Raw genomic sequence first — 22677 nt, 5'->3', positions numbered from 1 at the left:
TACTTCTACATCGCGGCGTTGTGAGGCATTCGCAATTCCGCAACCATCGAATCACTTAGTTTTAGGACTTTATCACAGGGCGAACACGCCATACATCAAAAATGATTTGCGTATATATGTGTGTGCGGCACGTCTGTACACGCGTCATTGTGTATGTGTGGGTAAGTCGCTGTACTGAGAGCACGCCAGAAGTCCGTCAGATTGCAGTCGCGGGGCGAGCGCGGGGCGAGGTAATGCGAGTCGGGGCGGGACGGGGCCGTTCTGTATGATAATACTATTACTTATTCTGTGACTTTATTTTATGATAGTAAAACGTAAAGTACAGTTGGGAGCAGAAGTTGCTAAGCGGGCGCGGTGTTAAAATAGTTATTTGTACAACAAGAGATCAAAGTTTGATATTTCTTCGAGTGCAATTTAGAATCTTGAGCGTAGTAAGGGACTCAAAAGCGCACGAGATGTAAATAACTTTGATCTCGTGTAGTTCACAAAACTTTTCACCTCAGCAGTGAGAACATATTAGAGAACCCGAAAAATGTATTCCTTCTTCATCACTTACCTCTATTCACTCATATTTTCTTAAGATATACCAACAATTAAGTTTTCAAAGTGAGCAAAATGCGATTTTGCTCACCCAGTGAGCAAAATACGATTTTGCTCACTGTTTTTAAGTAGCAAAGTACCCTTGTTCGAGCTGCTGAGGTAAAAATTATCTTGACGCGACTTTATTGTTACGAGTAAGAGAATAAGAGCGTGTCAGAAAATATTGAACACCTCGCCCGCTTAGCAACTTCTGCTGCTGACTGTACCTACTGGTGTGTTCTGGTATTTGTAATAAAATTATTGAAAACACTGTAGTCTTGTTTATTATTTATATTTACTTTTTAGGAGTTATACATTTTGGGTTTTGTTGGCACGTATAGTCCCCGTCTAATCAAAGCCATAGAGAAAAAAAATACATAGATTGCTCACTCCATACATCAGTTTTGGTGCCAAAAAGACTATTAATTTCAGTGTCGACATCTAGCATCGAGTAGCGGAACTATCAGTACTCCTACTTGACAATAGATGTAGCACCGACCGGAAAGTCTTATGCTCAACAACATAAGACTCTCTTCTTACTCTTGTCTTACTATACATATTTCTCTATGTCAAAGCTAACTGCTGACTTAATTACTTAGTTTTTGATCCGACCCATACGGGTTTTTTAAAGAAATTTCATTCACGTTCCACATAAAAAATACATTATAAATTTAGTAATGTACGCCGGTCTACCTAGCTTTATTTGACGTTCATAAGCGCATTGTAATTATGCCTACTTGAATAAACTATCTTTTATCTTATCTTTACGGAACCCTTGGAACGCGAGTCCGACTCGCACTTGGCCGGTTTTTATATTTTTTATTATCTACGGTTCATAGCTCATAGCATTTATATAAAAGGTACAAAACCTATCAATGACTTACCATTCGTATGAAAGAATAAATTAATATACCTGAGAGCGGTTTCGCACTACGTCCGATCCGAATCAGATCCGAAACCGTGAAAATATGGTCCGAAGTGGCCGTAGAACTATTTCTATGGTAATTTACGCACTAGATCCGTCTGATTTCTTTCTGAAATCGGATGACGGAGTTCGGATCTAGTCACAGAATAAATAATAGTACTAAGTACAGAAGACTCACTCTCTAACAAAACGCGCCTGTTACGATCAGCACAGATACGGCCGCTAGGTGGCGACAGCGCCACGCGCTGTTTATGGCTTTCCCCAAAATTGGGGCCGAACGGATGTACTTTTAGCTACCTGTAGCAAAGCGACGAAATCGCGGAGTGAGACATGCCTGATCTAGTGCGTAAATTACCATAGAAATAGTTCTACGGCTACTTCGGACCATATTTTCACGGGTTCGGATCGGACGTAGTGCGAAACCGCTCTAACTATTTATAGGTCTTGGAAGCTTCGCTTCTCATATACTTACTTTCATCAGTCGAACGTGCGAACTCCGTATGAGTAGTTGGACAGACATGCATTTATAATTTAGCGTATCAACAGTTAAATGACTAATCCTTGTGACAAGGGCGTAAGGTTCAATATTGATTGAGCTGAAATCAATGTGAATTTAATCGTGAAGTTTTGTTTTGTGAATTTAAGGTACCTATTTATAGACCTGTATCACTTTCTTATAAAGGCCATAAAATAATTAAAGTTATTATCTTTATACCTAATAATAAAAAAGAAATGTGTCACAGTCACAAGAAATAAATTATTTGAAATTTTATAATAGTTATTTACTTTTAGTGTCAAAAATGTATGGAAAATGGATGTGCTTCGTGATATTAGGTAAGTGTAAATCATAGAAAAAGGAAATAAGCAAGAAATATGTAAGTTTTCGTACCTTTTAATGTATTACATACCTACAAATTAAGTATAAAAAATACTGATACTGTAATTACTAAATTGCAGTTCGATTGGGAATTGGATATTGTGTACAGGGTGCCTAGCAAAGGTGCCAATCCTTTGCGCTACGGCAACAAAACGCTAATATCACTAATACCTAAGGTTTTAAGGGCCAATACAGACCCTAACAGACTGGGGCAATCGAAACAAACAAAGAAATAAATAAACAACCAAAACAACAAGTTAAACCCAGAGGTCCAACTGAGAACATTAATTTGCCAAAAAAACAATAGAAGCTTTAAAAAATACTCCTCATTACATTACTCGTAAGGTCTCATTTTGAGGTCTGGTTTACGACAAAAATAGACTTTAAAACGTCATTGACTCATTGCACTGTCAGCGCACCTGTCCAATGTTTTTACCTTTTTACAAACGCTATTCGGTAGCGAGTCTACGGGTCGGTAAATATTTTGAAAATCTGCTATTTCATGAAACGGTACCGCAACCGAAGTGAATAGGGATGGCTGGGGTGAATAGGGACAAAGTTTAAAATGTGATTTCCGATTTACGTGACAATTTTTTAAAAATACCCATACGAGTTGTATTATTCCATTGAAATAGATTTAGTATGATTTGTGTGGGTATAGTTATTAAGAAAATTTCAGGTATCACATTTTAAGTTTTGTCCCTATTCACCCCGGTTGACGGTATGTTTTTTATACCACATCGGTGGCAAACAAGCATACTGGCCGCCTGATGGTAAGCAGTCTCCGTAGCCTATGGACGCCTGCAACTCCAGAGGTGTCACATGCGCGTTGCCGACCTTAAACTGAATTCGTCCTTTTGTTAGGTAGGTACACCGGCCCCCTTTCGTAAAAATGGCCGGCGACTTTAGGTAGGTAATATAAAGATGTAATTATAAGCGTAATAAGAAATATAGGCACTTAATTACTTTTATAAAAGTTGCCTGAGACGAGATCTTGGTAAGCGATGACCAATAACAAGATATTTCAAATTCAAGGTAAACCCCACAATACAAACAACAACTAAATTGACCAAAACTGAGCTTTATATCATTGCAACAAGATTTAAAATATATTTAGGTAAAGCATGAAGTGTAACCTAAACTTGAAAGGCGAGAGTTGGTATACATTTTACAGGCACTTGTGTCGTTTTGAAAGTGACGTATTGGAATATACCGGTTGCACAGTTTTCCTTGTTTTATAGACTGGGGTTATCCAGAGGGCTATCATAAACTACATGCTAGCTTTACTAAATAATATGTGATATAATCCGGGAGAACACAAATATTCATCCTAATATTATATAAAAGGAAGTCAGTCTGTTACCACCTGTTACCTCTTCACGCTTAAACCGCTGAGTAGATTTAGATGAAATTTAGTATAGATAGAGATTGTTTAAGTCCCGAGGATGGACATAGGATAGTTTTAATCCCAGAAATCCCTTAAGGGGATGAAATTTTGTATGGGTACCTAATTAACAACAACTGCATAACAAACTTTGTCGATAGGAACTGTTCCGCCCGCGCGATGTAGTACCGGCGCTGGTGCACGAATTTAGTTGAAATTTGGTATAGAGATAGTTTGAGTCCAAGAGAGAAGGACAATGATAAAAGAAGCCAACGATAACGTGTAGCTACATACAACAGAAGCACGCGTTGGCAAACCAATGCAGACACACGCGTTAAAAAAAAGAATTTTCCTAATCGGCCTTCCGTACTTAAACTAAATCAGGTATATGCGAAAAAAATAGAACTCTATTGTCATCAAAATCTTTACAGATCTCATCATCCTAACCTACAGCAGCCGTGCTGGTCGGTTTTATCACGACTCCCACACCAGCCATGACAAGAACCCCTGGAGTGGGGAATGGAGCCAAGGCTGGCAGCACGACTGGTTCCAGCAGACGACTCCTCGGCCTACCAAACGGAAGACCACGACTGCAAGAGTTGTAACTGAGATGTAGTAGAGCTTTTCCATCTGGTCTTAATATTCTGAGCTTAATAGCGTCGTTCGCAGACATTTCTGATTGTTAACAATTAATTTAGTTAGGGTATAATGGGTATAGCGCACCATAACTGCTGAATTTCCAATGACTTGGAACTCCGGCACCCGTTTGAGAAGTGTGTAGGTAGATGTCGCTAGGCAGGCAGTAATTTTTCCACAAAATATTGTTCAAGGGCTCAGGCAGGCTCAGGCAATTATGATTTTTGAAATTTCATTTCAGTACCCCGACCCCAACGTTTCCTCAGCCCGTTATCAGAGACGTCGAAATAAGACTGGGAGAAAGCCAGACAACTGACTCCCCCACTCCGAGTCCCAGACCTATAACTTTTATACAGGATGAACTGAAAGAGCAGAAAACGCAAACTGTGATAAATTCTGGTCCGAATCGTAAGAATTTCCAAAGTGTAGCCGAGAATTCTGATATCAAACATGTACAAGCAGAAATGGTTTTATCAAATAATGATAAGCCAGTCTTCATTCCTGCATCAGATAATCCAAATAGTTTCGGAATAGCAGTAGTAGATGATAATTCCGAGGCTAAGCCTGTCCAAGAAGAAACTTCTTTACCAAACGATGCCAAACCCCAAGACAGCATTGGAACTGATCAGATTGGACCTATAAGTACTATAGACGCAGTTGACAATATTCAAGCTAAACCTGTCCAAGCAAATACAGATGAAAGCAAAAATCCCGTTACAGATGATAATGATTATTATGAAGAATATTTAGCATCGATAGACGCAGCTTTAGGTGGTATTGGAGGAACGAATAATGGGAAAGATACAACAACACCATTGTTCGATAAGAAGGCAAGCATGTGGCATGTAGCTATTTATGAGAAGAAGAAGGCATTGACCGAGTTTGTTTATACATGTGGAGGGTCGTTGATCAAGGCCGATATGGTTGTTTCAGGTAGGTTTCAGGTAGGTTTCAGGATGTTATCCACGTAGAGTCCACGAAGAAAGATAAGAGTCGTGGATGTATTGCATGGGCGCCGTATAATTCACGACTTTTCTCTTTCCGCACAGACTGACGCCATTTTGCAGAGTTTGCAGGCTAAAGGATGACTCATGCTACAACGGTACGAGCCCGGGCCGGGGCACCCGTCACTTCAGTTTTCTATGAAGCATCACGTGATGATCACCGATCGCCTGTCATAGAAAAAGAAGTGTAGGAAGCCACGCCCTGGCCCTGGACCGTTCTAGCGCGAGGCATCCTTTAGGCTGTATGGTATTGGATTCATCCATTTCATACCAATTTTTGCGGAAGATATATACCTACTTAGTACAACGGGGATGGGGGTCAAATTAGCAACTCTTCAAGTCCTTTAGGCGCCCAGAGACCTATAAAAAGGTCTCCTGTCCCATTCTAATTTGAACTTTGTGTTGACAAAATAAAATTTCATTTTGCTTGGCAAGGTTTGACGTATGGGCGGTTAGAGGATATTCAGTGGTTTTCGTTTGATCTGTACTGAGCGCGACACCATGTACAGTCGTCATCAGATATATTGAAGCGGCCAAGATAGGTACTGTGTACTTTAAACGTATAACACTTTAAACTCTCGCATTTTGTACACATATTTAATTACACAAACGGGTCTACCGCTGAATCGTCTGAATTAAAGGTAAAAACAATGAAATTATATCGCGGTAGACCCGTTTGTGTAATTAAATACTTTAAACGTCTTGAACACCAAGGTGTTCAAAAATATCTAATGGCGGCCAACCGCCTCAGCGAGCTGCAAAATTGCATGGAATGGAATTTTTGTGGCTGGGTATAGGTACATCAGATGGCTCCTCTACACGATGGGCCAGCGCCGGCCACTCCAAGGGACGCATTTATGCGTTAGAGGGAGCAAGTGATATTGCTATCTCATTCTACCGCATGGCTGCGTCCCTTGGAGTGGCCGGCGCTGGCCCATCGTGTAGAGGAGCCAAGAAATTGGATTATAGGGACTATAGGGAGCAAAATTAAGTGACAGTTAAGGAGTTCCTAAGATATTCCTACAGTTCCTAAGATGGAAACTGTATAGGTACTAAGAGCGGTGTATTTGCAATCTTGGCCGCTCTAGGCCCCAGGACTTTTAGTAACTAAAAGCCGCTCGTTTCTCAGCAGTCCGCCTTGCTGCAGCCCTAGGTCCGAGCCGAGCCCTACTGGGTCTTAGGCCACTGTATACTTGTGGCGTCGCATCGTCACACTAGCCCTTAACACAAATGTAAATGTTGGCTGCATTGATGCGGTCTTCAAGCGAAGGCCGGATCACTGATTAGTCGAGCTAGCGCGAGTGAGACATTCCGTTCACTCCGTTTGGGAGTGAACGATGGTCATATATAAACTCGCGCACCATTCGCTCTAGCTCTCTTTCTGCTCTGTCTTCGATAGTAACTATACACTACACTCGTAAGGCCTGTATGCTTAAGAACCATGTAAGTTTGCATTACCACTAGTTTGCTCATCATAAATTTCTCTACCTACTCCGAGTATCATTATGATCCTGCACCACTCATAGGATCCCGAACTCCATATAATGATCAGTGATCGGGGATTTCTATGCCACTTGGGGTGAATGACCTCAATCATTATGCTAGTATGGATATGCCGCGGGATTCCGGGATTCGTGTGCGATATAGGAGAGTGTTTTGGCATGTTACTGTTAATCAATTAATCATGCATTGCATATATTATTAATATTCGATATATAAATCGAAACTAAAAGCGTACCTAATGGACCAACAAAGTTTTGCTGCCTGAACTCTTATATTTAAAAATACAGATTATTGCCTATATTGTACTTTAGTTGCTCACCAGTTAGGTTATGTATATTTATATATAATATAATTTTGATATATATTTATTTATAATAGTATTAAATATTATTTGTTCCCGTCGTCCACAACGTGTCCTGCACTGCATGCTGTCCCGCACACTCCGCTGGCTCCACAGAAAACCAGCGCCGTTGGCCACGCTAGTCGTGCCAGCTGCATTGCTGAGTGGAGACCATTTCGGCTTCACATCTTTATACTATATCCGCTGATTTCTTTATCTTTGCCTTGTATCTGCAATGTGTTTTATTTGTATTGATGTGTTGTCTGAATAAATGATTTCTATTCTATTCTATTCTATTCTATTCTATTAATAATTGAAAATTTGATTACAGATCAATTGAATAAAACCACTAAGCTCTTAATAATTTTTTGAATAATATTTTTTCTTTAAATCATAACCAACACTGTTTTTTTACAGTCCTTTATTTTATAAACGAATTACCAACACCGAAATAGCGTTTACTTTTCGAACAGTTTTGTTCCTATCGCGGGCCAAGTGGCGTATCCATATTACCATTTCGACTTGATATCCCGCGGTGTGGCATAGAAATCCCCAATCACTGCTAATGATTGGTCCCTGTTTTGTTCAGCGGGGCACTGTTTCTGGTCCCCCGTGTGGAAGGCGCTGCCGACGACGCGGTTCAAGGTGGCAGCCGGCAAGCTGTATCCCGGCTACGATGACCCGAGAGACACGAATGCACAGCATTCTGAGGTACGGACACATACTCCATAATGTTGCAGCGGGACTAGGGTTGCCAATCGTACTATATTATATAGTATTGTACTATATTTTGGCTCTCTGTACTATATAATTTTGGAAAAATATATAGTACGCTAAAATACTATATTTCCGATTAAATGTATTTTAAACTTATGTTTAGTATTTTATCTAAAAGTACTATATGTTTTTGAAATTACTATATTTTTGATGCCTTATTCTGGAAAATACTATATTCCACCAAAAAATAGTTGGCAACCCTAAGCGCGGGACACAGGCGGGACACTTCTGCCGGCCTAGCCAAGGTGACGTCGCTTGCGCCTCGCTATCGAATCGCTTTGTGTCTCTCTATCACTCTTCCATATTAGTGTGACAGAAGTTGCGTTTCGTTCGCTACGGAGCGTTATTAGCGATTGGCATGTTGTCTACGGGGCCTGGTCCCCGTTTGCATAGAGAAATATAAGTATTAAGGATAGAGTGCTAACTCCATACATCAGTTTTTTATCAAAACGCGGGTTATTTCGTGATCGACATCAATGGGGTTGGCCGGTCGAAGTATTTAGCAGATGGCGCCATCATAGCTTGCCCTGTCAATCCCTAGAATTGTGTAAAACTTTTGTTTTTTTAATGCCCTGGATGCCAGCCAATTAAGCCAAATATCATAGAAAAAGGGGCAAGCTACGGTGGCGCCATCTATGCAAACCTTTGACAGTTGCCAACCCCATTAAGTACTAGTTGATTTATCAGTTCTGCTACTCGACAATAGATGTCGCAACGAACGAAAAGTCTAATGCTCAACCATTTTCAGGTAAATATTATAACCGGATTAACCGGCACCATAGAGAAAAAAATACACAGAGTGCTCACTCCATACATCAGTTTTAGTACCAAAAATACTATTAGCATCTAGCATCGAGTAGCGGAACTATCAGTACTGCTACTTGACAATAGATGTAGCACCGACCGGAAAGTCTTATGCTGTTGAGATAAGACTTTCCGATCGGTGCTACATATATTGTCAAGTAGCAGTACTGATAGTTCCGCTACTCGATGCTAGATGTAGACACTGAAATTAATAGTCTGAACTGATGTATGGAGTGAGCACTCTTGCCTTACTATATTTCTCTATGCCGGCACTCTATTTTCAACTCCTTCCGCTTGTACCTACTATTTTATATTTACAGATTAGAAACATATCGATATCAGATATGGACGCGGAGCCGTGCAATCGACCGGACCTGGCGTTCATGTACCTGGAGACGGCGTTCAAGTACACCAGCGTGGTCAAGCCGGTGTGCTTCAGCTTGGACTGGGGCTTGGAGACTATTAGGCAGCTTAGAGAAGAGATTGCAGGGACGGTTAGTGCAGAGAAACGACAAACGTCTAACTCTAACCATAGAGAAAAAAATACATAGATTGCTCACTCCATACATCAGTTTTGGTACCAAAAGACTATTATTTTCAGTGTCGACATCTATCATCGAGTAGCGGAATTATCGGTACTGCTACATCTATTGTCAAGTAGCAGTACTGATAATTCCGCTACTCGATGCTAGATGTCGACTATGAAAATAATAGTCTTTTTGGTACCAAAACTGATGTATGGAGTGAGCACTCTTGTGTTTACTATATTTCTCTATGCTCTAACGTATAGCAAATATAACGTATAACAAATGCTACGGAAAATTCTTTAAGTTTCGATTAGCGTGTTCTACCAACGGTTGTCTCTTAAAACTATAAAACGCTGGTGGCCTAGTGGTAAGAGCGTGCGACTTTTAATCCGGAGCTCACGGGTTCAAACCCCGGCTCGTACCGGAATTTATGTATGTACCTACGTAATATCATTTGATATTTACCAGTCGCTTTTCGGCGAAGGAAAACATCGTGAGGAAACCGGACTTATCCTAATATGGCCTAGTTAGTTTCCCCTCTGGGTTGAGAAGTCAGATGGCAATCGCTTTCGAAAAAACTAGTGCCTACGCCAATTCTTGGGATTAGTACCCATAGTGGACCTCAGGCTCTCTTCTCGGCAACAGGCCGGAGCAATGCTAGAAAGATGATTTTGATTGACCCGATATTAAGTCTTTCTAAAATCAATGTTGCAGGTAGCAAGCTGGGTCGCTTTACAGAACGGCGAATGCGTACCCCGGCGACACAGTTGGCTGTCCCTCCCGTTCATCAAAAACGACGTGTGTCAGAATAAGGTGCACTACACAACCACTGGAAACTGCGGCGCGATAAATAGTGAGTGTGAAAAGCTTCAGAAGACTTCAACAATTTTTATAAGTATCTGTTTTTGCGGGATTTTCCGCCACTGCTTCCAGATTTCCCGTTGCGTTTCCGCAGGCCGCGCGGGCTGGCGCGTGGGTCTTAGTTTTCGATCCCTGCACTATAACTTAGCTCAAACCAGGCGTGTCTCACTCCGCGATTTCGTCGCTTTGCTACAGGTAGCTAAAAGTACATCCGTTCCGCCCCAATTTTGGGGAAAGCCATAAGCCGCGCGTGGCGCTGTCGCCACCTAGCGGCCATATCTGTGCTGATCGTAACAGACGCGTTTTGTAAGAGAGTGAGTCTTCTGTACTTAGTACTATTATTTATTCTGTGCTCAAACCTAGATTTAATTGCTTTAATGTCATAATTGTTCTTCAAAAAACATTGCACGTTCTTTCATAGAGAAAAAAATACATGGAGTGCTCACTCCATACATCAGTTTTGGTACCTACCAAAAAGACTATTATTTCCATAGTCGACATCTAGCCTCGAATGCTAGATATCGACTACGAAAATAATAGTCTTTTTGGTACCACTGATGTATGGAATGAGCACACTCTATTCTTACTATATTTCTCTATGCTCCTTTTTAGTTACATGCGCTACTGACAGCGGCAACGGCCTGGTATTTTACCAAGACAAGACACCATACCTCCTTGGTGTTGCCACCAACCCCGTCCACCGCCAATGTGCCAGATTCTACACCCGCAGCTACACCGTAACACCCATTATCGACGAAACTGGAGATTTAAATAAATACTTGAAGGGCATAACTGATGTCTACAATTTGGGCGAGTGTGAAAACTTGTACAGAAATCCAACTGAAAATAATCAGAAGAACGAAACGGACAGTCCGTTTGGAGATGGATTCGTGCAGGTACGTTACTATTAAACCCGGGTTTCTTTGGCTCCGTACCTCAAAAAAAAACGGAACCTTTATAGGATCACTTGTGCGTCTGTCCGACAATTCCCCCCTCTTAAGCTTTGGTTTCCTCCGATAGCGGTGCCGTCATATAGCGGCCGTCTCCATACTAAATAATACGGCTAAATATGGGTGTCGTAGTATTTGTATGGAGACGGCCGCTATATGAGGGCACCGCTATCGGAGGAAACCAAAGCATTAACGTCCGAAACCAGAGTAAGAACCAGGAAAACTATACCCATCCTTTTCTTTTGGGTGCTAGTACTAAGACAAAGAGTATGATTCTCTCTGTCTATATGTGAAATGAGACAGTCTTTTGACGAACTATTCTTTACCTATAGATTAAAGGAAAACCTATTAGAAATATGCAGTCAGGCGTGAGTCGGACTTACTTACTTAATTTTTGATTCGACCCCTACGGGTTTTTAACAGACATTTCATTCGCGTTCCACATAAAAAAATACATTATTAAAAATTGAGTAATGTACGGAACCCTTGGAAAGCGAGTCCGACTCGCACTTGACCGGTTTTTGTTCTATAGTTTTTCAAAGGACTGGAAGGAAAGGACATACTATCATTGTCTTACACTAGTACCTACTAGCACCCAAAAGAAAAGGGTGAGTATAGGGGTCAAACAGAAAACTGTGTTCACGTCTTTCATGTAGACATACACAAGAGTTAAGGGCTATAAAGGTTAATTTTCTTATTTAACCCTTGTCCACGTGAAAAGGTTCTCCTTTTAATTAGAGAACTATGATAAAATCATTACTTATATGCCCACATATGCCCACAAGCTGTTAACTATTGCCCACAGGAGAGAAACATGTACAGTTCGCGCGAACACACTAGTATAGTTTTTTGATCTTATTTACTGTCAATTTGGTTTTACTATAATTTATTATTTGTAGGTAGCGCCACCTGCCGAAGACGGTAAGTTCACCGCACAAGGCATAGGCTCCACGCCAGTGCCGACGCTGCCTGGCACCAGCGCACCCGTGTTCCAGTGGCACGTCGGAGTCTACAGCAAGCGCTGGGCGCCGTACATGCAGATATGCGGCGGGTCGCTAGTGAAACGAGACTTCGTTATATCAGGTAAGGGTTAAATCACAGAACAAGTAGAATGGCGATGCGAGCAGGGTATAGTTTGTAGCTTTCTAATAGACCCCGAAGGCTAATCCTATTGTCTATTGTTCAGTAAAACCGCACGTGCTACTTACCTGCAAAAAAGGGTTCTAATTATTCTATTTGGCACCTGAGCGCGGGCTAGTCCAACGCTCAAAAAACCAGTGTAGGTGCGCTCTCCGATAACGCGCCTTTGTTACGCATCTCGATGACACATTTTAGACTGGTTCTGTAGCGTTCGACTCGCCGGCACTCAGTAACCGAAGTACCGATTTTTTATGCAGGTGGTTGTGGCACGTGGCACGAGCGGCTTTTCTTAACAATAGACAATAGGATTAGCCTTCGGGGTCTATTAGAAAGCTACAAACTATACGTGTCGCCGCCGGTTATGAGCAAACGCTCGCATGCTAGTACTCGCCCGCGCTGATCGAAAAACGTAAACATGCCTTTTGCGCCACAATAACGTTCAGATTAAGAAGCCGGACATCAAATCTGTCTAAAGGAGGCGTATCCATTCACCAGGCACACAAGTTTTTACTACCGTTGCGCGAGAAATGTGGAAATGTGGAGAGGAACGAGCGGCGACACCGGTTCCGATACTAATTGCGCGCGATAGCCGTTCTAACCTCTTTAATATGTTCTGTGGGTTAAATAAATAGTTACCCATATGATGGTTGAAATGCTAATGCGGTGAAGGAAAACATCGTGAGGAAACCGGACCAATCCCAATACGGGCCTAGTTTACCCTCTGGGTTGGAAGGTCAGATGGCAGTCGCCTTCGTAAAAACTAGTGCTCACGCCAATTACTGGGATTAGTTGCCAAGCGCACCCCAGGCTCCCATGAGCCGTGGCAAAATGCCGGGACAACGCGAGGCAGGTGATGATGATGATGATGGTTGAAATGATTCACATTTACAAATCTTTAATGTACCTCACTAAAATATACGGCTTGTCCTAATTAGTAGTCCTTCTAAAAATCCCTAAGTATCACAGAGAAATAATTAAGGATAGAGTGCTAACTCCATACATCATTTTTCTTACCAAAACGCGGGTTGTTTCGTATTCGACATCTATCGTCAAGTAGCGGTTTTATCAGTACCGCTACTTGACACTGTCACGAGTGTCGCGACTGACGAACAACTGCTCAATAATTTACAACTAATATTACAAGCAGAAGGAGTTGAAAATAGAGTTGCGGTTAATCCGGTTATAATATAAGCTGAAAATTGTTGAGCATTAGACTTAACGTTCGCCGCGACATCTATTGTCAAGTAGCAGTACTGATAAATCCGCTAATTGACGCTAGATGTCGACTACGAAAATAATAAGCGTTTAGGTAAATAAACCGGCCAAGTGCGAGTCGGACTCGCGCACGGAGGGTTCCGCACCATCAACAAAAAATAGAGCAAAACAAGCAAAAAAACGGTCACCCATCCAAGTACTGACCCCGCCCGACGTTGCTTAACTTCGGTCAAAAATCACCTTTGTTGTATGGGAGCCCCACTTAAATCTTTATTTTATTCTGTTTTTAGTATTTGTTGTTATAGCGGCAACAGAAATACATCATCTGTGAAAATTTCAACTGTCTAGCTATCACGGTTCGTGAGATACAGCCTGGTGACAGACGGACGGACGGACGGACGGACGGACAGCGGAGTCTTAGTAATAGGGTCCCGTTTTTACCCTTTGGGTACGGAACCCTAAAAAACTAATGTATGGAGTGAGCACAACTCTATGCTTACTTATTTCTCTATGGTATAGTTGCTTTTAGGTTGCAATAAGCAACTCCACTCATGTTGATCTGATGAAAAGCCTGTGATATTAACTGTTCTAGCGGCCCACTGCTTTTGGGAAGACGAGGGCGGTCAGCAGCGCGCGAGCCAGTTCGCGGTGGCCGGCGGCAAGCTGTTCCGCCCGTGGAACAACACGCAGGACACTTACGCGCAACATTCTGATGTAAGCGGGCGTGGCTCACTGAGCGATTTCGTCTAAGTGTAAGGCAGGGATGTTGCGGATGCCGATTTTTTGACATCCGCGGATGCGGATGCGGATTTTTAAAGGCTTACATCCGCGGATGCGGTATAGGTACATAAGAAACGTCAAATATTACATTTTAGTCGGACTCGCGTTCCAAGGGTTCCGTACATTAAGTCCCACTCACGCTTGACTGCTCATTTCTAATAGGTTTTTTTGGTTAATGACTAAATTACCTAGCAGTTTAGCACTTACGCCGATGCTAAGACGTTCCTGTACCGACCTGTTCCACATCCGCATCCGCATTCAATCCGCATCGATTTTATGCGGATGCGGATGTTGAAAATAATGCGGAAGTTCCGCGGTTACGGATGCGGATGCGGATATTCGCAACATCCCTGGTGTAAGGCCCGAGTGGAGGCTCTTGTTGGGCGTGCAGCGGGGCGGGGCGTGCGGCGTGCATGTTAAACAAATGCAAGCGTATAGGAGCAGCCTTAGTGCACGCTGCTCAAATCCCTTGGGAGCTCGACGCCACGCTGCACGCCCCGCCGAACGCTCCGCTTCGAGCGTCCACTCAGGCCTTACACTAATAGACGCCTTGGCTGTCATTTTCTGTACAAAATAGTCTGCCGATTTTTGCGGGGGAGGGGCACGTCAGATGTATGGCTGTTTGTACATGATTTGCACGTAACGTACAAATAGCCATGTCAGATAAACGTCAGTCCATACAAAAGTTTGCACAACTGTGCAAGGTTTTCGGCAGAGGGGTAAGCTCTTAAAGGCGACTCCGGTTTATTAAATGCTCTAAGCTACATGTACATGCGGCCCACACCAATTTTGGTGTCTAATAGCAGTACTAGCGCGCAACGCTACGGAACGGACGCCTCCTCGCGCATGCGCCACCTTGCGTCATATCTGTCGTAATAGCCGCGTTTTGTTAGAGAGTGAACCTTCTGTACCTAGTACTATTATCTATTCTGTGAAGTAAGTAAAAGTAGAGTCCAGACGAGCTGGGCAAATCGACCGATTTGATCAGGAAAATAATTGGCGCCAATCTCATCTAGCGTCCACACGTAAGTAAGTAAATATTCTCTATTGCACCAATAATTATACGTAGCTACACAAATTTATAGTGTGTCAAAGGTCTGTTTGATTTCAGACATACACTGAGAGAATCATACTATCTTTGTCTAACACTAGTACTAGCACCCAAAAGAAAAGGATGAGTATAGTTTTTTTTTGTTCCTATTTACTGACAAGATTTGGTTGACCCAGTATAATCACCAATTTTGTTAAATGTTTATTTTAAATTTCGAATATCGCGCCTTATATGAATCCCTCTCACACTTGACGGTTCTCATGCCAATGTCTCTTCATATTTTTTATAAAATTAAAGCAATCTTTACTAGATTCCTGTTAATTTTCTTTTCATTTATCAGGCTATGGGCCCAGCACGCTTCCACTGCGCATTCCATAGATATTATAACTTCGTAAATTGTCATTTTTGTGTCCGCACCTGCTGATTTGATCGGGGAATCAAATTGGCGGACGCAAACGCCCTGATTCGATCGGACAATTTCATCAGATTGGCGAAAAATTGTCTCGTCTGGACTCCACCTAACTTTTTTTTTTTTAATAAATAAATAAATATTATAGGACTTTCTTACACAAATTGACTAAGCCCCACAGTAAGCTCAAGAAGGCTTGTGTTGTGGGTACTCAGACAACGATATATATAATATACAAATACTTAAATACATAGAAAACAACCATGACTCAGGAACAGATATCTGTGCTCATCACACAAATAAATGCCCTTACTGGGATTCGAACCCAGGACCGCGGCTTCACAGGCAGGGTCACCCACTACGCCAGACCGGTCGTCAAACTTTTTAATTCTTGTTTGTCTTGTCCTCAGGTATCGGAGATAATCCTGCCTGCCCGGTTCCGCGGCGGCACCACTAGCTTCCAGGACGACATGGCCGTCCTGCGGCTGTCTACACCGTTCACGTACGCGCCGGGCGTGCAGTCCGTGTGCGTGGACTTCGACAGGCAGTTCGAAGTAAAACAGCTGCAAGCAGGGAACATCGGAACGGTAGGACCATAAACACAATACAGAAAATATTCATCAGCAAACTATTGGCATAGAGAAAAAAATACATAGAGTGCTCACTCCATACATCAGTTTTAGTACCAAAAAGACTATTAGCATCTAGCATCGAGTAGCGGAACTATCAGTACTGCTACATGACAATAGATGTAGCACCGACAGGAAAGTCTTATCTCAACAGCATAAGACTTTCCGGTCGGTGCTACATCTATTGTCAAGTAGCAGTACTGATAGTTCCGCTACTCGATGCTAGATGTCGACACTGAAATTAATAGTCTGAACTGATGTATGGAGTGAGCACTCTTGTCTTATTATATTTCTCTATGCTATTGGGTTCCAAACATTCATACTTTAGCAACACATGGCAACACTTACGCCACTGCAACGCTAACATGGCATCTTGCGTACTGTTGCTACAGTAGAAAGTGTTTCTAGTTTAGTAGATATTTGCCAGTTTCTAAATTACCCCGCCTTCGCATTTACCCCAATGCACCCTATAGGTAAGTAAAGAAAGAGTGGTAACTCCATACATCAGTTGTGTTACCAAAACGCGAGTTATTTCGTATAACGTCAAGTAGTATGGAATTATCAGTACCGCTAATTTACACCAGATGTCACAAATGTCGCTACTGACGAAAAATGTACTGCTAAAACAATTTACAACTATAAGCGGAAGGAGTTAAAAATAGAATTCCGGTGAATACGGTTATAATATTAGCTGAAAATTGTTGAGCGTTAGAGTTTTCGTTCGTCGTGACATCTATTGCCAATGCCAACTAGTAGTACTGATAATGTCCGCTACTTGACCAGGCGTGTCTCACTCCGCGATTTCGTCGCTTTGCTACAGCTGGCTAAAAGTACATCCGTTCGGCCCCAATTTTGGTGGCTAGCCATAAGCCGCGCGTGGCGCTGTCGCCACCTAGCGGCCATATCTGTGCTGATCGTAACGTGAGTCTTCTGTACTTAGTACTATTATTTATTCTGTGGTTTTGGTAAGAAAACTGATGTATCGAGTTACCACTCTTTCTTTACTTACTTAATATTTCTCTATGTTTATATATTGCAGATCCTCGGCTGGGGTCTGACGGAGAAGAACGGCAACCCATCCCAGCGGCTCACGTACCTGGACCTCCCGTACATTGACGTCGACAAGTGCTTCGCGGACTCCGAGCCCTCCTTCCACAAGTACATCACTAGCGACAAGATATGCGCCGGAGACATTTACACTGGTAAAACGTAAAACGTGGTATATTAGGGGGACAGGTAAAAAAACCCGTTAGTGTAAGTCCCCATTCGCACGAGAGCTTTTTCAACGCGCCTTAAAAAAGCGCTAGAATCTGTCCGCACTCTAAATTCGATTTAACCACCAAGGCTTAAAGTCGAAAATCCAACAACGCTTGATAAAAAGCGCCACCGCTGTCGTGTGAATAAATACACATGTATCCATTTGTGTCATTCAAACGCTTTTTTAACGCGCGTTGTAAAATCGCCCGTGGGAATGGGGGCTAAATATACAGAGTCATCATCTTCCTCGCGTTTGTCCCGGCATTTTTGCCACGGCTCATGGGAGCCTGGGGTCCGCTTGGCAACTAATCCCAGTAATTGGCGAGGGCACTAGTTTTTACGAAAGCGACTGCCATCTGACCTTCCAACCCAGAGGGTAAACTAGGCCCGTATTGGGATTAGTCCGGTTTCCTCACGATGTTTTCCTTCACCGAAAAGCGACTGGTAAATATCAAACGATATTTCGTACATAAGTTCCGAAAAACTCATTGGTACGAGCCGGGGTTCGTTCCCGCGACCTCCGGATTGCAAGTCGCACGCTCTTACCGCTAGGCCACCAGCGTCTTGTCTGGAAAAGGTCGCTTTTTGGCGATAAGACCGCCTGTTGTTTAACCTCTTCTTCCTGTAATGAGGTGTGCAATAAAGAGATTTGTATTGTATAGTTACTGCATGGCACGGCCAGGTCTATTCGCATGCATGCATGTCGGTAGAGGGACTTCGAACGGGCTGAACTCTGATGGAGATTGCGATGTCTTTACCCACCTATGTGTCTAGACTTAAAGATCCGTGCTAGTTCTTTACTCTATATTCTTTAAGCCATCTGAGCTTAGTTTTGCGCGTTTATCTTCAACATTCATTGACGTATATCTTAGATTCTTAGGACGGGCCTTACGGGCACTAAAATGGCACTAATTCAGCGGCGTCACTCACGAATTCGAGCCAATCGTGCAGTCTAACGCAACTAGTTGCGACCAATCGCGCGCGTGATGTGATGACACCGTTGTACTGGCCCCATTCTTATTGCCCGTAAGGCCAGTCCTGAGATATACGTCAATGCCAACATTTCAGCATTTTTAGACGTAAGTACTCTGTTTGGTTTCAGGCATAGAGAAAAAAATACATAGATTGCTCACTCCATACATCAGTTGTTTTGATACCAAAAAGACTCAACAACATTATGCTCAACCATAGAGAAATATAGTAAGACAAGAGTGCTCACTCCATACATCAGTTCAGACTATTAATTTCAGTGTCTACATCTAGCATCGAGTAGCGGAACTATCAGTACTGCTACTTGACAATAGATGTAGCACCGACCGGAAAGTCTTATCTCAACAGCATAAGACTTTCCGGTCGGTGCTACATCTATTGTCAAGTAGCAGTACTGATAGTTCCGCTACTCGATGCTAGATGCTAATAGTTTTTTTGGTACTAAAACTGATGTATGGAGTGAGCACTCTATGTATTTTTTTGTCTATGGCTCAACAACATAAGACTTTCCGGTCGGTGCTGCATCTATTGTCAAGTAGCATTACTGAGAGTTCCGCTACTCGATGCTAGATGTAGACACTGAAATGAATAGTCTTTTTGGTATCAAAACTGATGTGGAGTGAGCACTCTTGTCTTACTATAAGAATAATAATCTTTTATTTGCAATAAACATTATATACCAGGTACATCGGTGTTCATGCGATAGGTGGTAGGTTTCATGTTTAACCATAAATGGTTTGCAAAATATGTACAAAACTTATAAACTATCATGCAAAACATATACAAATAATGTCTCTATTTGTAATATATTAATTATTAATGTTATACAAGTCAAGTCTAATTAATTAATTAATTGGGGCGGCGTCTACGTGACAGAGGGTGCGATCCACGTTCAGGCTCCTACTTAGTCCAACAGATATCGCTTGCCATCCAGCGTGGTAATGCCGCTCTTTGGGCTGGGTGGGGTCGGAATGGGGGCGATAAGTAGGTTAGTTTATAGTTTAGTGTGCTTTTTTATTTTTTTATTTTTTATTTTAAGGTAGTTTTAGTGTTTTTGTTTGTGTTTTTTTAAATTGTATTATTGTATTTATAATTATATTATTGGAATTCAGAATTAATAAAGCAGATAGGTACTAATTTCAGTCTAATTAATTGAATTGAATATTTCTCTATGTATCAGGCAAGGCGCTCTGCCGCGGCGACAGCGGCGGAGGCTACGTCCTATACTCCTCAGAAATCCCCTACCTGCACGGAGTCGCGTCCACCGCCGCCGGCGACGATAACCTTTGCAACGCCTTCGCCATCGCCGCCTTCACATGCCTCTACGCACACCGCGCTTTCCTCAGAGACAACATACCGAACATAGACAAGGAGTGTGTTAAACCAGAGACTACAACACAGCCAGCTCAGAGAGTAAATGTAGAAACGGCGCTTGGGACGGCGGGAGTTGTGGGTACGACAGGCGCTCCAGTGTATACGAACATGCCGTATTTCCCTTACCCTAATCATTTTGTGTGCAATTGCAATTGTCAGCCTTAGCTTTGGTCTTAATAAAATGGAAAGAGAGAATGTCTTTTATTTTAATTTGTGATAAAAATATATACGAAATATTTGATATTTGTGGTATAATATATATATATAGTCTCCTAACTGTTATAGCGGACAGGATGGACAGTCAGCTTCTTGCGCACTGGGCCGGGGTACACTCGGTGGTGGCTACATACACATGAGTGTATGTAGTTATTACCGGTGTATGTGCCTGGCTCCTGTCAAACACTATTTATATTCTAGTCTAGTTCATATTATTAGTGTTCCGTACAAAACTTTGTTTTTTAAGTTAAAGTTAGTTTGTAGTTATTTAGTTGTAAGTGTATGGACTTAAGGTCTGAAATAAATGATTTTTTTTTTTACATCCTATAAAATCGGGCACATCACAGCACGCACTCGGCGACTCTAACTGTCTCTGACGGACGTCACAAAGGGACCCCTCTGACCTACATCACCTACATCTTATATAGGTGATAGAGTCCGTTAGAAGGCGCACCACATGCGAGCTGAATTGATCCGAAATGTCACAGTAATTAATAAGGTTTATAGAATAAATTCAGATATTCTTATTCCGTGCCATCATAGAGAAATATAATAAGACAAGAGTGCTCACTCCATACATCAGTTCAGACTATTAATTTCAGTGTCGACATCTAGCATCGAGTAGCGGAACTATCAGTACTGCTACTTGACAATAGATGTAGCACCGACCGGAAAGTCTTATGCTGTTGAGATAAGACTTTCCTGTCGGTGCTACATCTATTGTCAAGTAGCAGTACTGATAGTTCCGCTACTCGATGCTAGATGCTAATAGTCTTTTTGGTACTAAAACTGATGTATGGAGTGAGCACTCTATGTATGCACATATAAATTCAGGTGCTGAATTTCAAGCAATTTTTGCTGTACGCCTGTGATGTGATAAATAAAGGTCTGTATTTTTAAGTATATATGTCCTCAAAATTTCCTGGTTGGATTTTTAATTAAATTATAGTATCCTATAACATTAACTACTATCCTAGGCAAAAACCTAAGCTCCGACGCCTTTTAATCACCAGATGGTGCTCTCGTCAACCTGAATTAAGTTTCACTACTTGCCAATAGAGGGCAGTGTATTAAAAACTGTCAGAGGTACGATATTATTCTTTCACAGATTTTAATCAAACTAATATGTAGTTGAAAGAGAAAAATAACGGATATTCATTACAGCAATTACATTTTAAAGCTAGTCTGTGTTGGAATTAGTACGTACTTTTAGGCAATTACCGATTGAGTCAAGCACTATAACTGTCAAGTGTCAATGTCAGTCGGCTGTCATTCGGTATGCCGGGTACCCTTTATACTTGTTCATTCTTGTTTGTTATTATTTTCTCCCATTAAATAGGAGCATATTTACTGGTTATAATTAAGAAATGGAGCAGTGGGAAGCTATTATAGAGAATTTAGAGCATCCGCCGGATCAGTGCCACCGTACGTTCGAAAAAACATTGGAAACGGCAGCAGCTTTATTGAGTACCGCGGCGACTCAGCTCGCTCCTTTTGAAACAGGTAAATGAACAGGATATTATAACTTTTCGAGGCTTACTGCTACCTTAAAGGTCAAAGTACCTATTGAAGTACAGATCTTGGCGTTTAAAGTGGGTATATATACCGTCCAAGAATGCAGAGGGCACTGAGGTTACAATGACAATAATAATTATAATTCAGCCTATTTACGTCCCACTGCTGGGCACAGGCCTCCTCTCATACGCGAGAGGGTTTGGGCTATAGTCCCCACGCTGGTCCTGGCATTGGGGTGGAAAATAGGTATGAATCTAAAGCTAATATTTCTCCATCCCTTAACACTCAACAGAAAACGGGCGGCATTTAATTGGTCGGTTCTGTAAGATGAAGTTTCTAAAACAATTTCTTATTTGCCAACATCGTAGAATGGCTGGTGGATACTCTGCTTCACTCTCCGGTGGAGCTCTTGACAACTGTGTCCCAGAAGCGTGGCGACGAGGTGTGGCGCAAAGCTGTGGCAGACGCTCTGAAACTTATGGCAAGCGTGGCCGGATTGTCTCATAAATACTATGAGCAGATTGTTGATGTAAGTTTTATCTTACCTTAAAATATATGCCATTTTATAGTAATACAGCTTATATGCATCCCACTGCTAGGCTCATGTGCAAAAGGGCTTGGGATATAGTCCCCGCGTGGGCCCAATGCGGTTGGAGACTTAACATACACTTTTGAATTTCTTCGCAGATGTATACATATGCACTTTGCATGTTTCCTCACAATGTTTTCCTTCACCGAAAAGCTAGTGGTAAATACGAAATTATATAATTTTTTATGTCATTTTGATAATAGTTGAAATACCGTCATTAGTCCTTGAAAGACTAGTTGTAGTTGAATTTAAACTGTTGTGAGACATACTAACAAATCAATAATCAATAAATCAATAAATGACAATAAACAATAACATTGAATAATTTTACGACAAATAAAATAA

The 22677-nt window shown here is 41.9% G+C and overlaps 1 protein-coding gene across 1 annotated transcript; it reads left to right on the top strand.

The window, feature by feature from the left end:
* Positions 1 to 2243: 2243 nt before the first annotated feature.
* On the top strand, positions 2244 to 20207 carry LOC134659858 (uncharacterized). The gene is made up of 12 exons (XM_063515565.1): positions 2244 to 2338; positions 4197 to 4377; positions 4643 to 5334; positions 7838 to 7959; positions 9150 to 9323; positions 10071 to 10209; positions 10830 to 11113; positions 12067 to 12250; positions 14115 to 14236; positions 16173 to 16349; positions 17431 to 17593; positions 19819 to 20207. Exons 1-12 carry the CDS (start codon positions 2305 to 2307, stop codon positions 20175 to 20177), a joined length of 2631 nt encoding a protein of 876 aa, XP_063371635.1. The 5' UTR covers positions 2244 to 2304; the 3' UTR covers positions 20178 to 20207.
* The last annotated feature ends 2470 nt before the right edge of the window (positions 20208 to 22677 follow it).

The sequence above is a fragment of the Cydia amplana genome, chromosome 25, assembly GCF_948474715.1.
Source record: "Cydia amplana chromosome 25, ilCydAmpl1.1, whole genome shotgun sequence".
NCBI lineage: Eukaryota > Metazoa > Arthropoda > Insecta > Lepidoptera > Tortricidae > Cydia > Cydia amplana.
Note: the sequence above shows the minus strand (reverse complement) of the source record. Positions and strands in the feature narration are given on the sequence as shown.